Source organism: Onychostruthus taczanowskii, unplaced genomic scaffold (genome assembly GCF_017590055.1).
Source record: "Onychostruthus taczanowskii isolate IOZ18803 unplaced genomic scaffold, ASM1759005v1 scaffold5, whole genome shotgun sequence".
Lineage (NCBI taxonomy): Eukaryota > Metazoa > Chordata > Aves > Passeriformes > Passeridae > Onychostruthus > Onychostruthus taczanowskii.
Window position 1 is genome coordinate 11756441 of NW_024502568.1, and position 16438 is coordinate 11772878.

At 41.0% G+C, this 16438-nt stretch overlaps 1 protein-coding gene across 16 annotated transcripts in view; it reads right to left on the reverse strand.

The window, feature by feature from the left end:
• ABLIM1 (actin binding LIM protein 1) overlaps window positions 1-16438 on the reverse strand; it is a 191157-nt gene that overhangs the window by 40759 nt on the left and 133960 nt on the right. For 10 of the 16 annotated variants that reach the window (XM_041415801.1, XM_041415802.1, XM_041415812.1 and 7 more), the window contains exons 7-9: window positions 10621-10708; window positions 5993-6051; window positions 3595-3657 (exon numbers count right to left, since the gene is read on the reverse strand). In XM_041415801.1, the coding sequence (XP_041271735.1) occupies window positions 3595-3657; window positions 5993-6051; window positions 10621-10708 (210 nt within the window). The remainder of the gene's footprint in view (window positions 1-3594; window positions 3658-5992; window positions 6052-10620; window positions 10709-16438) is intronic. The other 6 variants (XM_041415813.1, XM_041415810.1, XM_041415809.1 and 3 more) reach the window with 1 other exon arrangement.

A 16438-nucleotide genomic window follows, 5' to 3' on the forward strand; every position in this document is an offset into this window, starting at 1 on the left:
ACACTGGAGGTCAAGTTCTCTATTGATGTAACTGCCCTGGGGTGTACATTCCATCCTGGAGGGGAGCTGATCAGAGCACAGCTAAAACAGGAATAGGGCTGGCCCTGATGTAACCTTTAACATTGGAGATGTGGAGATAACACAAGTGCATCTCTTTCACACGTTATTCAAAGAAAACAGGTAAAGAAAAAAAGACACAATCTTTTATACGAATGCAATAATTTAGAGGTATTTACTTCCATCACAATAGCCCTGTGACACTTGTTCTACACTCCCAGCAACAAAACAAGTTAAGCTGCCTTACTTCTTCTACAAAGAGATCTGAAACATTTTTATATGATTGTTGTTTTCCTTGAAGGATTCAAATACAGCCTTTTATAAAGCCACCTTTGTGTAGAGAAATTTAAGGAAAATTTCTATGAAGAGCTAATCTTCTTTCTCTTTTCTGGTGGTACATGGCTTCTCCACATTTTCTGAGGGTAGGAGAATCATCTTTTTTTTCCTTTCCTCTTCCACACAAATGGATGTAACAGTAGTAAATGTATCAATATAGGATGTCTGTACCAAATACAGAAAGTCTATGAAGTATATGAAAAAAAAAAACCAAACTTAAAAAAATTAAGTCAAGAAAAATTCATGCATGTCATTAAAGGAGCCAAAAGAAAAAACAGATCACAAAGCATCTAAAGAATTTACAAGATTTCTCAGTATTTCCCACTTTATCACAGACCTCTTATTTTTATGTTTTTGTTCTTCATTCCATGCATTTACCTTGAACACAAAAGTTTTGTACCAGTTTCATTTGCAGGTTGACAGACAGAATACCAACTGCCATGCTCGTCCTCTAAAGTTCATCGTGAATTGAGTGCTCAGTGATCAGATCACCCATGCAGATGCCCCAAACTGATTAACTTGATATTTCAGTATGAGACTACAAAGCTTAAGATGTTCATCTGCATTTACCCCTGTTTGTTATGTCATCATGCACGGTACATCATCTAAATAAATAACTTCTTAAAATAAAAATAAAAAGTCCCCACTAGAGCCATTCACATCATCCAGGTGCTGCTACAATGTGGTGGCTCCGGCATTCTCAAGTACAGATGTTCAGCATCATGCTCTGTAAAAACTTACAGGTGCAGGCAACCAGATCAAAACTGATCCCAAGAACATCTGGCCAAATGGATGCACTATCGTTTTACAAAGGCATCGTCACCATTTACAGTACCTGCCTTAATTTTTTGATAGAGTTCATTATGCAAGGCGGTGATAATAGCTGCAGAAGAATGAATATGTTTTCACTTAATAACATTTAACATTATAGCTTAAGCAAATTCTCTAAATCTCAGAAGCTACTTTAAGTGAAGCATATTTTAAATAAATAGAAGATTAGGATGGCATTTCTTTTCCTGGGAAGACTTAGCAACAGTAAGGGATTTAACTTTCTCAGCACATCACTTTTTACACTGACTACCTGCTCTATCGATTGCAAGGTTTTACAGTTGATTAGGATTTGGAACCAGGGCTCATAAAATATGGATTTTCTATGGATTTATGTCATTTTCAATGGATGTACAAGGCCAACAAAGTCCCTCAATGTCAGGATTCTTTGTGCCTCTCTGCTGGTTTAACTGTACCCTTCTCCTTACATGAGTGTTTCCTTCAAACGCATGCATTTCTTATTTCTCTACACTAAATATGCACCAAGACAAAACTAGTGGACAGGTTTAGTTCAAACTCACACCGACACAGATATTAATAAGTTATGACTAATTTTTCTTTCCTTTCTGGACATAAAGGCCAGAAGGGAGAATGAATTTTCAGCACGTAATCACTGAAGGTATGTTGGTACCAAACAAACTGCTACAATACTATTCATGCAAACTTAGCCTTCATCAAGAGTAAGTTAAGTGAGAAGAACAAGAAAATAAAGTGGGAAGTCCAGAACATACTGAATTCAACACAAGCTTTCAGAGAATTCAGTGGATTTCACCCTACCATTTTCTAACTACAATTTTTATGTAGATTCAAGCCTTTGGCCCACTTTTACAGCAACAGCAGTGACAGTACCTTTGTGTACTGTAAAAAACTTGAAGCCAAAATCTGTCTTGAGTTACACTTTGTAGAATCACCATGTAAATCTAAACAGCATTTAATACTGACCAAATTTACACAAGAGGGTATAATCTGACCCTAAGATATTTGTATCCTATACAGTCTACAAAGCAAGAAGGAGAGCACACCTTTTTTTTAACATGGGCTGCTCCTATTTTGCCTTGCATATTTTTCTAATACATTGAATAGCATTTGGGGTTTTAATCCTGAGGCTCCTGGAGTTCAACACTGCAAACTCAGACTTGTGTGCACTAAGCCAAAAGCAACAAGTCACTACACTGGCCTAAAAGATGAGTGAAATGGTCCCACAGTTTGCTGTTCGCAGACTCCAAGATTTTATTCCATAAAGCCTAGGACTGAAGAGACACTGCTCTCCTTAGGAGCACTGATAACACATCTTTATGCTGCATTTTCTTGATACACATATCTGTAGCTAACAGAGAGAGAGGTGTTCAGTAGTAGTTAGGTAACTAAACCACTGTGCAGGACAAAGGGTAGAGGGCTTGCATTAACCCCCACTGAATCACAGAACTGGATTCCACTGTCCAACCCCATCCTGCAGGCTGGATCTCACACAGACACCCTGCCCTGGCTGACACTGACTGCATCTACTCTGCAATGAGAGAAGTGAGGGGTGCAGAAACCAACACCAAGGACATCCAGTGGCATGGACTCTGCCTGCTGCCAGCCTGCACCAGTGTGCTCTGACTCCATCACCAGGTGAAAACTACCTCAGGAGCACCTGCACCAGCACAGCCACACGCCCCACAGCAGACACAACAAATAAACAATGTCCTGAGAAGAAATGGAACTGGGTGGTGTTTGTAGGTGCAAAGCAAACTCAGCAAAATCTGAAAGTAGACAGCTACTCCAGAGTCAGGAGGACAGAGAGGACCTTGCGACTCAGATGTGAATGTGCACCAGACTAGAGAGGCAAATGCTCTCAGGCAGCACATGGAATATATCCAAACCTGGGTTTTTGTATGCATTTTATCAACTAAACTATTCATGGGTAGCTGGCCAATATATCTAAAAAAAGGAAGAGACTTAAGTGACGGCTTTATTTTCCCAAAGAACATAAGTCATTGTTCATGGAAAACTATTTCTTTTTAACTACTGCTTTAAAGTCAGATATTTTTCACTATCTTCATTTGCTTCATATTTACACTCTAATTTTTTGTTTCAGAAGGAAAACTTTCTGAAATACTGAAAGACCAATACTACAGACCCCCAAAGCTCATCTGAATCTAAAATAAAAAAGTTAATTGTAAGCATTTCATTAAACAAAATAAAAAATGTGAGAATTAACAAGCAACACTGAAACAAGTGATGCAAAATACAGCGTCAGTGCCCACGGTGGCAAGTGATAGCAGGAAAGCTGTGTGGCAGGAGGAGTAGCAAGCGCAGCAAATGACAGTAATGAGGAATCTTCTCAGTAAAGAAGATCATTATCAACACTATGAAAACACAACAGCAAACCTCTGCAGAGCGTGGCCTGCGCAGAACCAGACTCTTTGGATAAAAGAACTCAGATGAGGAATGCTGTCATGGAACACAAAAGGGAAAAATGAGTGAAAAGGAAAGCAGTTTCCCCAGTTCAGTGGTTAAGCTCTTTTTTCAATCAAGTTTTTATCAGCTGCTCGTGTCGTAGTTTCTGTTACTTACTGACCACTGCAGAATCATAACAGCCAGACGGTTGTAAATAAACACCAATATATATTTTTGTAACATGCATATGGTTGCTTTGTTTTCTGCTTGTTTTGTCTTTGCAAACTTCCACAAATATCCATGGGGAAAAGATCTAAAGCAACCATTGCTTTTATGAACTCCCTCTCAGATCTTAACCAGCTCAAATGCTGATTAGTTTATATCACAATTCAGTTACTGAGAGAAAACAGAACTTGCTGAAAACTTCTGAAGTTACTTCAGTGATAAAAGGGTTTTTGTTTTGTTTTGTTTTGTTTTGTTTTGTTCTACAGGGAAAGGAAACCCAGCAAGCAAATAGGCAATGGCACTGGCTTTTTGCAGAACCACCAGAAAATCTAGACCTGACCCCGAATAAAAAGCTGAAATTCAATCAAAGTACATACCCCAATTTAGTGCTGACATGCTCAAACAGCATAAAACTCCCTCAGTTTTGTTCATTTCTTTACCTACCTGTTTGCTACTGCCTTCATGTGGGCCAACAGGATGAAGCACGTGTCAAAGTCATCAAAGTGAACTCCAGCTGATATCAGAATAGGGTTCTGACTTTGCACCAGAGCAGACAATCTGTGATGTACCACAGAAGCTAAAAACAGTGCATCTCAGCCAGCTCAGTATGGTGCATTTATCAATGCCTTTTAAAGACCTATTAAACCTCTGCATAGAGGGTCTCCTCCAGGAGTATGGTGCTGCAGGACAGCTGTGCTGTCACACTGCTCAGATGCTCCCTCAATTTGCCTTCTTCAGCCTCACCTCCTCTTCCTGCCAGGACTCACTTAGCAGTGCCTTGCAGGTGAGTGAATCCATTCATTTCGCTCACTTCAATTAAAATTAGCTGAGGGGGGAGAATACTGACAAAAAGGGAAATACTTGAAGAGGCCTACAGCCATTTCCATGGGGAATGGAAACAAGCAAACTGATTTATGAGGTCAGCTGGAGAAGGCTAATAAGGGCCACAGTGCAGACAGGAGTGCTTTGATAAAACTCCTGGGTCCAAGTGAAAGGGAGGCACTGTACTGCAACCAAGTACTGCAAGGCAAAAGCATTCTGACACTTAAGCATGGCCAAAATACTGTCTTACATTCAAACTGTTAAATGAGGAAGAAAATCCAGTCTGGCATCATTTTCCATTGTCTTACAAAAAGTCAGGACAGAGCAATGTGTGAATTCTGGATGGCACCTGCACTGAGGTTTGGCCATTCTAGACCATATGCCCATCTAGGGCCAGTTATGTTTTTGCCCACACTAACATGAACTCTGCTCAACAGCACTTTATCTGCACATTACCTATGACCATAATAACTTCTCTGTGGGGCATGTTTTACAGACCAGTGTACTGGAATAAATGCTAAAGGATGTGGCTTCCTGTGAATGAGACCCACACAGAATACAACCCACAGGATGTCACAGGTATCTTCATACCAGTACCTCTTATTTTCCTTATCTAAAAGACAATTTATTCATATACAGTCTCTAATATTCATATCCTGGGAAATTAGCAAAATTCAAGAGACAACTGAGACATCAAGAAAAGAAAATTGTCCAGAGGATGAATCAGTGAATAAGGGCTTAGAATTGCCTGGTTCATGCAAAAAGCCAGGCTCTAGCATTTATCAGTGCAGCACTATTGTCACTGAGGATTTGACCCAGAAAGTTTGCCTGAATATGCTGATGTAACTCCAAGGGTAACTGTGGCTCTTTTTGGCATTCAAATCAGGATCACTTAAGGTTGAGGCTTACTTGGATGGCAAAGAAAGAGTTCATCTTTTCTAAATGCTGCAAATAACCACACAGAACAGGGGATAACTATCGAGCAATTACACAGATGTGCAAAACCACTAAAATATATGATAGCATTTGCCCTGTTCATATCTTCTCCTTAAGAGTCTCTCTCACAACAACTGAGATATGAAATGAAGTGTCTTAGATACTTGGCCACGTCTGTATGTCAGTAAATGACACTATCTTTAAGGCAGTGCACTGAGACAGGTATGTGAAGGTGGTAAGCCTAAAAATCAGAGCAATACCTCTGAAGTGCCTCCACTGTATATTCTGCCAGAGTTGTGACAGCTATGTGAAAAAAACATGGAAAAAGTCACTCTTTTAAAAACAACATTCAATTATTGTGTGTGCAAAATGTTTGGGGTGTCACTGAGCCATGAATTCAGCTTACCCGGAGCTTCTCCTCAGTCTTAGTGGATTGCTTACAGTCGGGATGCCAGACAGTGGAACCTGAGGAAGGAGAAACACAACTTTATTCACAGCAAAATTTGTTTCTGCTCATGACAAGCCAGTTATTAAAGAGAATCTCTTCATTGCATCAGATGCTGAATCCGTATGAACTATGAGAGTAATTCACATTAAAGTCCAGCTCATGGGAAATACAAGGGAAACAAAAAAATATTCAAATCCTTGGTGTACCTACAGCAGCTTTGTCCTGAGGCTGTCAAAGCACTTTGCACACATTCTTAATTAAAACTCAAGCAGCCTCAAGCAGCAACAGAGTCAGCAAGCACCAGCTGGAGGAACTGAAAAAGAGAGGATTCCTCTGGCAGGTTGGAGGGTAAGAGCAAAGGAATTGGGCCACAGTTACCTGATCTGTTCTCCCCTTATGTACTGCCCTGCACACAAAAAGGAATTTCTGATTTTAAGTCCATTGAGAAATAGGTGTCATACTCAGTTACTGTAAAGTATTACTCAGGTCACATCTTCCCTCATGCAAAATGCAAAAGGAAAAGCAAAATGAAAAAATTCACAGTGCAAGAGCCAGGGCAGTGTGTGACCCAGTGGCAGCGGGTGAGAGGCCAGGATGACAGGTGGGGCAAAGCTGCACATGAGAGCCTCTCCCTGGATCCCAGCACACCAAACCTGCCATTGGCACACACAGCACTTCTACCCTGTGCTCTGGTGAGTGGCACTGGTGCTTCCACATGGCATATTCCAGCTTATATCCTACTAAAAAAGTCAAGTCCTCTGCTATTTGTTTCCCAAAATATGAGAGTCTTTCTTATGTTGTAAAGTAGGAACATCCTGCTGTCCTCAAGGACTGAGTGATGTCAAGGGCAAGAAGCATTTCCATCCCATTTCATTTGTCCTCTGAAACAGAGCGTAAGCTGTGGTCACTGCTGGAAAGCTGCTGAAGGTATCAGCCAAGATGAAATGGAGCAGAAACTAACCCTGATTTTTAACACTGACTGCAGCTGCAATCAAATTCATCCTTCATTCCAGTCACCACAAAGCCAATCCAGAGCCCTGACTATCTGCAGGGGGGAACATCACCTCTTCACTCTGCCCACAGAGAAACCAAACAGAGCCAAGTCCAGGTCTCCTGCTGGTGACTATTAGCTCAAAAGCAGCCAGAGGAAACCCCACCCTCAGAGGACAGGAGAAGGATGGGTCAGGGCCCCTGGAAACTTTCTTCTAACAAGCCCTTACATGGCTTGGTGCAGAAGTAAAGTGCAGCGGGAATCATTTCACTTCCCAGCAGTACACAGCACAGTCATCACAGGAGACAGCAGGGAATGCTGTGACTCTGGAGCAAGGGTCTGAGATGTCTGGCTGTGAGTCTAAGCCGAGGAAGAAGAAACTGTGCATTTGGCAGAGGGAAACCATCAGACAACAGGGAGAAGTGCACCGAGAGCCTTCTCTGTAAACAAACAGCAGCCTCAGAGCCAGGACCCCGCAGAGCCTGCAGGATCAGGAGGGAGCTGTGCCCTGTCCATGCGGGAGAAACAGAGTTCAGGTCATAAGGCTGGAAGTTCATGTTAAAAGAAGTGATCTGAGTAAGACTCCTCTGAATATGACACCTATTGCTCAAGGATGAACTAAGACTCAGAAGATTTTAGCTCAAGTCTCAAATCCAGCTGTGAGCTTCCTTCCTGCGTGGCCCTGAGAAAAATGATCTCTATTCCTCTGTACCTCGCCGTTAGATTAATGGCAGGAGTTGATCTTAGGAGTCTTCCCAGCCTTAACAATTCTGTGATTCTTTTCTGTTAAACTTTCCCTACCATCAATGAGAAAGCTGTGACTGCATTTTGAGCAGTATTTATCACAAACTGGCACAGTTTAGGGACACCCTGTGAGAATGCTGAAAGTGAACAAGAAATACAGGAACCTGGATGTCATTTTCATGGTGAAATCTAGCTAAGGGTTGTAGGTTTTCTCTCACAAAATGGTAAAGAGATTTGAAAGATGTGACATATAAAAACCCAAATCAGACAGAGTAGGATTAAGAAGTTAAATGTACATAGTTTTTTGTGATCTTGAACTCTGAGCTACTGACATTTTGTAGATACTATTAATCTAAACTGTTTTGAAATGCTTGCAAGGGTGCAAATTCCCAAGCTGCATCATGCCTCCCTTTAACTGCTGGAAACAGTTCAGCAAATTGTGATTATTTCCATTCTTAACATATGTTTGTTTGCTTACCTGGCAAACACCACCTAGCATGCTCATTTAAACTTTAAACTTTGCATGTACCATTATTTCAACACCAGCATCCATCTAAATACTGGGCATTCCTAGCTCAGTAACAGCCTTGTAGACAGCCCATAAAATAATGTATTACCAGGAAGTCAATGAGAAAGAGACAGTTTCTTGTGCTGCTTCTTTTTCATTTTCACGTGTTGGAGCAGTGCCAAGCCAGAATGTTTCTGCTAGCATTATTCCAACCACCCTTAACATAGAAAGCCCCAAGACAGAGAGCTTGTTTGTCCATGTTCTCCTTTTGCCAGTTTCCCAACATTTCTAATACAAGTTTATACTACAATCCTGCCAGGTTTCTCTATTATACAAAGCAATACCAAGACAGTGCTTTCGTGTTCTAGGGAGAGGACAATTAGAAGAGAGATGGAAGCCACCTGTTTTTGTGTATTTTATCAACAAGGTGATTTTTGTTCTAGCTTTATTGTTGTGGTGTTGTATTTCTGTTTCAGAGAAATGCTTGGAATGCTGTTATTCTGCACCCTCGGGGCAGTGATTTGGATGGAGTCAGGATATGCATTTCAGCTGAGAGCTTTGCACAGGAAAGGCTTTTAGGTCCTCACACTTCCAAGCACACTGAATTCAGCTAGGAAAGCTTTGGCAGGACAGTCTGGAGCACACTCAGCAATTACATTATTTAGTCAGAAAACATCCTGTGAACAATAAAGCAATGCAATATGAGGTGCTCCTCCCCTGAGACAGCCTGAGCACCAGGAACATTGACTCATAACCACAGAAAGAGAGATACACTAAGAAGAGACAGCAGATCAAGCTGCTGCCAGGTTTCTCTGCTCTCCCCTTTCCTATCACCTGAACTTGTCCAGGACAAACTCCAGCCTAGTTTAAGTAAAAGTGAAACCTTCTGTCTTATTTTGAGCTGCAGAAATGTACATCAAAGCTTGCTCAATTAACCCAAAGTCCCACTCTCTGCTAGACTGGTGCACGTGGCACTAGCTGGAGATGGCTGTTATTAATTAATGACAGCAAAGGTTGACCTGATGCTCATTTTGAACTCTGCCTGTACTTTACCACACCATCATGTGAGGAAACTAAGATTTGCCAGATGCTGTAAATGCTGCTTTCAAGTTAGTTTTTCCAATTTGCCATCAGAAAGCAGCACCTCCCACCCAGCCCTCTTCCAGCCTCTCCTTGCTCCTGCCAAGCAGAGCTGCTACTCCATTTCACATCCTGTTCTGGGCACAGCTGGAATAAGATGACTGAGGTGTAAGGTCAGGGAGGGATGACAGAGAGGGACTGCAAGGAAGGACAAACTACAAAATAAAACAAGTTACTTCAAAGGAATGCCTTAACAATATGATCTTGTTTTGGAACTCCTCCAGTAAGAATCTCTCCTCAGGATTTCAAGAAATGGCTGTGACAACACTTTCATATTTCTTTCACTATTCTTCTACATTCCTTTCAAGTACATCAAGTTTTCTAACCTAAATGCAATACATAATATCACAACATGTATCTGCCTTTTTCACTTTTATTTCTGGTTTACATAAATGGGTATTATGCATCCTTCTACCAATAGTAATACTACAGCAAGCAATAAAAATAACCTAATATGAGTATACCACCCTCTCAGAGAGTAGGTGGGATTCAGATCAAGGATAATTTTCTATCAAAGAATAGAAAATATTATTTTTTATGTTAAAAGATGACGAAGAACCAAGCTAGGCAATAACTGGGAGTGAAAGAGTCTTAACAAGAAAGGGGAGATGAAAATAAACAGACAAGAAAGAGGTGGCTACAAAAAGATATAAAGTACATGGGAATAAAAAGAGAGATGTGACCAGATAAAAAGGGAAGGGTAGCACATATGATTAAGAACTGGAGGGGACACTCTGTCAGTGTGCATGAGGAATGAGGTCTACATGGTTCTAAGCAAATGCACTGCATCTTCTGGAAGATTTTTCCCTTGCCTTTTACTGGTTTGGAGTGTGGTCCAGAATAGCACAGAAACTGATCAGCAGAAATCAGGGGAAATCCCTTCACTTTGTCTGGTATCTCATACACCATTCTGGGGCTAAACTATCCATGAGATGTCAAATTCAGAGGCAGCCTAATAAATTTTGGTTTTTAGCAAGCACAGGCTGCCTCAGCAAGGGTACAGAGTCCCTGCAAAGTCACAGTTATGGCCACCTAATAGAGCAAAATGGTATCAAGTGAAAAAATATGAGAACACTATAGAGGACAGGATGACTATAGTCCCCCTTGGACATACTACATGGGGATGGTTTATAAATTCCTGAGGTCTGTGACAGAAAAATCACAATGGCTGATTTTCTTCTTTTGGAATGGAGACATCCTTACCTTGCAGATACATTTCTTCTCCTTCTGTGAACATTTGGTTGCACCTGCTGCATCGTGCACAGCTTGGATGGTAATGCTTGTCACCTGCCTAAACAAAAACAAAAAAGGAACATGAGGGACAAATGCATTGCACTGCTTTCTGACTTTCTGCTGGCTGACCATTGCCCCTTTTCTCGTAGTTCACCTGTTTTGCTACAACACTGCCCTCAAGATGTGACAATAGCACTGAGGATTGAGCTCTGCCACACTGCTTCAGCCCTGAGGTCTGTCCTGTCCTCAGCACAGGCCAGCAGTGGCTGCCTGGGGAAAAGCATGTAAGAGAAAAGACAGCACAGAACAGCCCTTCCTCTTCACACCTTCCCATCAAGCAATCAGCGTCCTCCTGGCTAGGAGCTACATCACAAGGTACCTGTTCTCCACGATTTGACAAACATTTTTTAAACCATCTAACAGTCCAAGGCAATGAATGCCACACTGCAGTTCGTTTGTGTGAACCTGCTGCCTCCTCTTTTTGCCAATTAATGAGTTTTCAACCATTTTATTCCTTGGCCTTCTTCCCCACACTGCTGACATGGGTATTAGTAAAGAGTGCTTTCTAGAGCCACTTCTGGGACCATTAATTTAATTGCCAGATCCCCAACTTCAGAAGCTGCACCAGCACAGACAGCCTGAGCTGAATTTGAACTACTGCTGTAAAGGTCCTAAAGACCCTAGATCCTTTTACCCAAATCCAAATCCACTGAGTCATTCAGTCTCTTAAATACATTGATACCATTAATAGGTAAACCTGATCAGATTTCAGGCCTATAAGGACAGGAAAAATCAAGGCATAAATATTAATGCCATTTCTTCTCTTTAGGGGACCAAAGCAATCAATACATCAGCTTCCTCGTCTCATAAACTAAGCACAAAATGTCCACATCAGGCTTTTAAATAGAAAAATTATTAATGCTACAAGAATGATCCTTCATAGTGACAAGTGAAGAATTCTAAAAGTCTTTGAATTTGTATCTGGCTTTCCAAAGAAATCAGCTCAAGTCCTTTTTCACAAATATTCCCCATCCACTGAGATGCTACATGCAAAAAATATCTCTATAGCTGACTTGTAAAATGCCATCAAAACCATCTCCTACCTCATTGTACTCAAGACCATAACATTACTAAATCCAACTTTTCATTTTGTCTATTGAGAAGAATAAAAACATATTTTTGGTTCACATATGACATTCGTTACACAGGCTTTTTATTTAAACATATATCTATATTAGATGATGAAGTACATGGATTAAAGTACCTGACAGCTACCAGAAAATCAGCTCTACCACCCAGCTCTTCTACAGCTAAAGTTGCACCATTCAATTTTAATAACTCTCATCCAGGAACTTCAGCAATACAAGGCCAGAGAAGAGGACTCAGTGTGCTGTTAGTTTACTTATAAATTTGACTGTTCAGCTGCAAAAAGCCTGCACTTCTCTTAGTCAGATTCTGCATTTACTCTTGATTCTTGCACTTCACGGGCAAAATCCACCAAACAGAGCAATGGGATTTAGGTGTTCTTACTAAAGTAGATTTAGAGCTATCAGGCAAAACAGGGTCTCTATTAAAAGGGAAAATGAGAAGTCACTACAAATCTGCTTATTCAAGGAAGAAAAACTAATGAGGGAGAAAACACAGAACTGATGTTTGACTTGCAGCAACAAAGCTAATATTGAACTGAGAGAGAAAACACAGTTAATGCTCATTCTCTATCATTTTCATTAATGGCTGCCTTCATCTCTGACTCTCCCTAGCAATTATTTAGCCACTGAGGTGTCCCACTAGTTTCATTCAAGACTGGAATTTACAAGATAAAGAAATCCAGACTTCATCACATTATTATGTGTAGACCTGTGGCCTCTGAAGTTTTGTTTTCCTGGAAAAACTTCTGATAAGCTACTATCAAGGGAATATAGTCCAAACCATGTATACCTGCCTCTTCCCAACAGCCAGAGGGATCAATTTCAAGTTTATCAGGTCTTTCCCTGAGACTGAAACAACTGGCTAAATTTTATCCCGGTGCGAGTGGTGATGAATGAACACCACGCCCCAGATAACACAACCCTGCAAGTCCAAGTGAGAACACACCCTGCACTGCAGAGGTTTTGGGGCAGTGACATATCAGAGCAGCTGCAGTTGTTGTTGTTAAACACTCCCACAACAGTTTCATCAGTTTTCTGCCTCTGTAATGTTTCTACAGCTCATGAGTGGGATCCTTCCTACAGCAGGTATTTGCTAGAGAACATTCTGAATCTCAACTAATTCAGGACTCATCTTGCTAGGTCTGACTTGCTGTGATCATCTGGGAAAATGGATGCTGAAAATCAGTCATTTATAATGTATTAGGACAGACTTTTGCATCTACAAGTCAATGAAATATTCACATTTTCTAGACATCTGCTTTTGCCCTAACAGGGCTCCTAAACCCTCATTCAGTGTGTTGAGTGTGCAGCTTCCTGGGATCTCACGCTACTGTGCTGTGCATTAAAAGGTTTGCATCTCAATCCTCCTGGCAGGACCAGGAAAACACTGATTAAGTGCAATTTGCCCCAAACATTCTTCAGTCAAGGTGAGAGTGGGTTAAAGGCTCTGTCTTCTCCCTCTGCTGAGCTCTCCTCGCCCCTTCTCGAGTTCACAGCCAGAAATCCTTTTCAGTTCTCTGTGCTGTGCAGACACTGGGATCTGATCTATCATACTGCTTTTGGTCCCTTCTGAATCATTTCACTTTGGTTGAGTCTTCAGGACTATCCAAACCATCAAGCACGAACTGTGACCCATATCTTAGAGGACTGTACCTCAAATAAGATGGAGTAAGGTAAACTAATTGCTGTAAATGTCTTGGTTTGCTTAGCTAGAAGTGCTAAAAGCAACCAAAATAATATTTAACAATTTACTTCAAATTGTTAAATGAAATCAAATAAATTGACAGCAATTTACTGTCAAATTAAATACTAAACCTGTATGTTGCTGTCACTGCCTATAAAGTCTCTGTTAAATCATCAGACACTTGCATGTGCCCTAAAAGCAAAGAACATCAGTTATCAATTTATGACAACATAGAACCTCTTCTGACTTGCCTATTTATCTTCTACCCACATTGACAAATCTGAAATAAGTTCTTGGATAAAATCCCATTTGAACACAGCAGACAGAAAAATATTAAATTAAAAGGAGTAGAAGGATGTTCTCATTTACCAAATAATTCCAAAGCCTTAGAACTGCAGAGTGAAGAAACAGTGATCAAAGAATTCTACAAGCATAATTATAAATGCAGATAAGTGGATGCTAAATTTCAGTAGCTTTCTATGGCTCTGCAAATCTCACTGATCAGTGCCTAATCAAATATATAAGAATTTTGGTTATTTTCTATATACTACAAATATATATACTGTCCACAATATGCACATTATATGCATGTTCTAGAATGAAATAGATACAACATTATTTTAGATAGTATTAAGGCTATTTATTCTGGTAATTTCAAGACTTAAACTGGAATCAAGTCTGTATCAACACTAACCTTCAGTTTTGCAGTCTACAAAGCAGGTTAAATTACATTTAATATCCTACATAAAATACTTTGGAAAAACACTACCAAGGAAAACCATTGCAGAAATGTATTCTTCATAACCAGGGTAAAAAAGTAAAACCATGTAATCACATCTCTAATGCTTGTGAAGGACAGTTGAAGGCTCACTGACCAGAATTCATGGATGATGGACCACACAGGGGAGCTGGATGTGTTTACTCTGCAGAGAACATATCCCAAGTATGATGAGCAGAAGTACCAACTCTATTATGTATTGTAACAATATTAAGACCTGTAATAATAGTTGACAATGAGAAGCTACATTTTCCAGACCAGACTTTTCATAGATCACCTTTTGAGATTCAGCAGCTATACATTTCCAGCATGCCATCCTCCCAAATGGCTTCAGCTTGGATGTTACAAATCCTCCTGAGCTAAGAGCCCCTGTGGACTGTCGGCAGCGAGCTTTGAAGGTCCCTCCAGTGGGGTGGGGCAGTGACCCTGCACAGCTGTCCTGAGTGAGAGGTGGCACACACTGTGTGCACCCAGCTTAGACACCTCTACCAGTCTAAAAGGTAGACCGAAGGGTGAGGAGGTTCTTGAAGCACCAGTGGAACACCACCCTGTGAGCTCCTGTACAGCCTTGTCACCCTGCTGATGCTCCCGCCTGCTCACAACACGCACACTGCTCATCTGCCTTCACTTTATAAACTCTGCTTCTTTGGGGACCTCCTGAAGACAAAAATGTCACTCCTAGCTGTCAGGAAGGCAGTGGTGGGTGTTGCAAGAATTATTCCAACCCAGAAGCTGCAAATACACCTGCAGACAAGCTGACACAACCTGTCCCCAAAATGCAGCTGAAGAAGTCCCTGCACTGAGCTCACGTACAGTGTTAACCCTGGGGTAACAGCACTTCAAAGGCCAAGGACTGTATTTTCTGAGTCCAATCCCTCAGCCCCCACTTCCCACAAGACTAACTTTTATTCTCTGAGCGCTTGTAAAGCTCTAGGCTGATTAAATAAATGTTTTCCTCTTTGGTGAACGTGAGAGCTTAAGATTTCCTATTACTCATGCCTTCAGCTCTGTCCTTCCTTCCAGAACAACAGTGAACAAGAGCCAGAGAGAACAATAACAAGAATCGCACTAGGAGAGCTCACATGCCAGCGGGTCTGGTAGAGGAAGAACTAATTACCAACAGACATGTTCTGCTGGCCAAAGGACACAATGAAGTGCATATTTGTTGTGTTACATTTGCACAGCTGCACTCGTTCACTCTCCTTTCAGAGATAACTGAGCAGTCACTGACAGAGAACTATTACACATGTAGAAAGCTTTACTTTTCTCTTTAAATACTACCAAAACTATTATGTAGTTGAAAGAGTATCTGAGAGTCTGAGAGTCAAAGTACTTCCCTTTTTTTCATTTTTTTTTTTAGAGACAAACCTATCCACTATCTATTCCTGCCACAACTCTGAGGAGAATGACTTGATTTCTTAACTCTCCTAAGGACTTTGCAGCAGCACAAAGAATAATTCAGACTCATCTTTTAAACCCCTTAAGGAATGTCATGAATTGTAAAACAGGAACTGTGGCAGTAGCCTACCATTTTCCAGTGAAGCTTTATTTTAATTACTTGCAGAGGTCACAGAACCTTCAACCCTGTTTGATGTTCAGTGTAACATCAAATTCCATTGTTTCCTTCTCTGCAGGCTTCTGTGATCTCACGAGTGGCTGGAATAGCATAAACACCATGAAGACCAAAATTTGCTTCTAATAACATCCTGACCCAAACTGTCCACTCATTTTTCCCAGGCTCTTATCTGTTGAGCAAGTCACTACAAATATCTGTGCTCAGAAAAAAAAAAAGGGGAAAAAAAGTGCAGTTTCTTTGCTTCCAAAGGATTTCAGAATCTCCCATAAGTTTCTTTATTACTACCAATGGAAGGAAAGTGTAGTAATTTTTTTTCAACTAGTCCTTGTCTAATATGCATCTTTAAAATTTGCACCTTCTAAAGGTGTTTTTCACACTCCTGCCACAATATCTCAATAGAAGCAGCTCTCAGCAGAGCCTCTGCCTGGAGGAGGATGGAGCAGCAGGAAGCAGAGCTCACACTGGCAGTTCCCAAGCTGATGGAGCTGCAACACACAGGACTGGGGAAAAAATGGGAAATGGAGCGTGAGGCTGTGACTGTAAATCTGAATGACAAGAGGCATGGAAGAGACATGGGAGACCCTCTGAGCCCACCACTGATT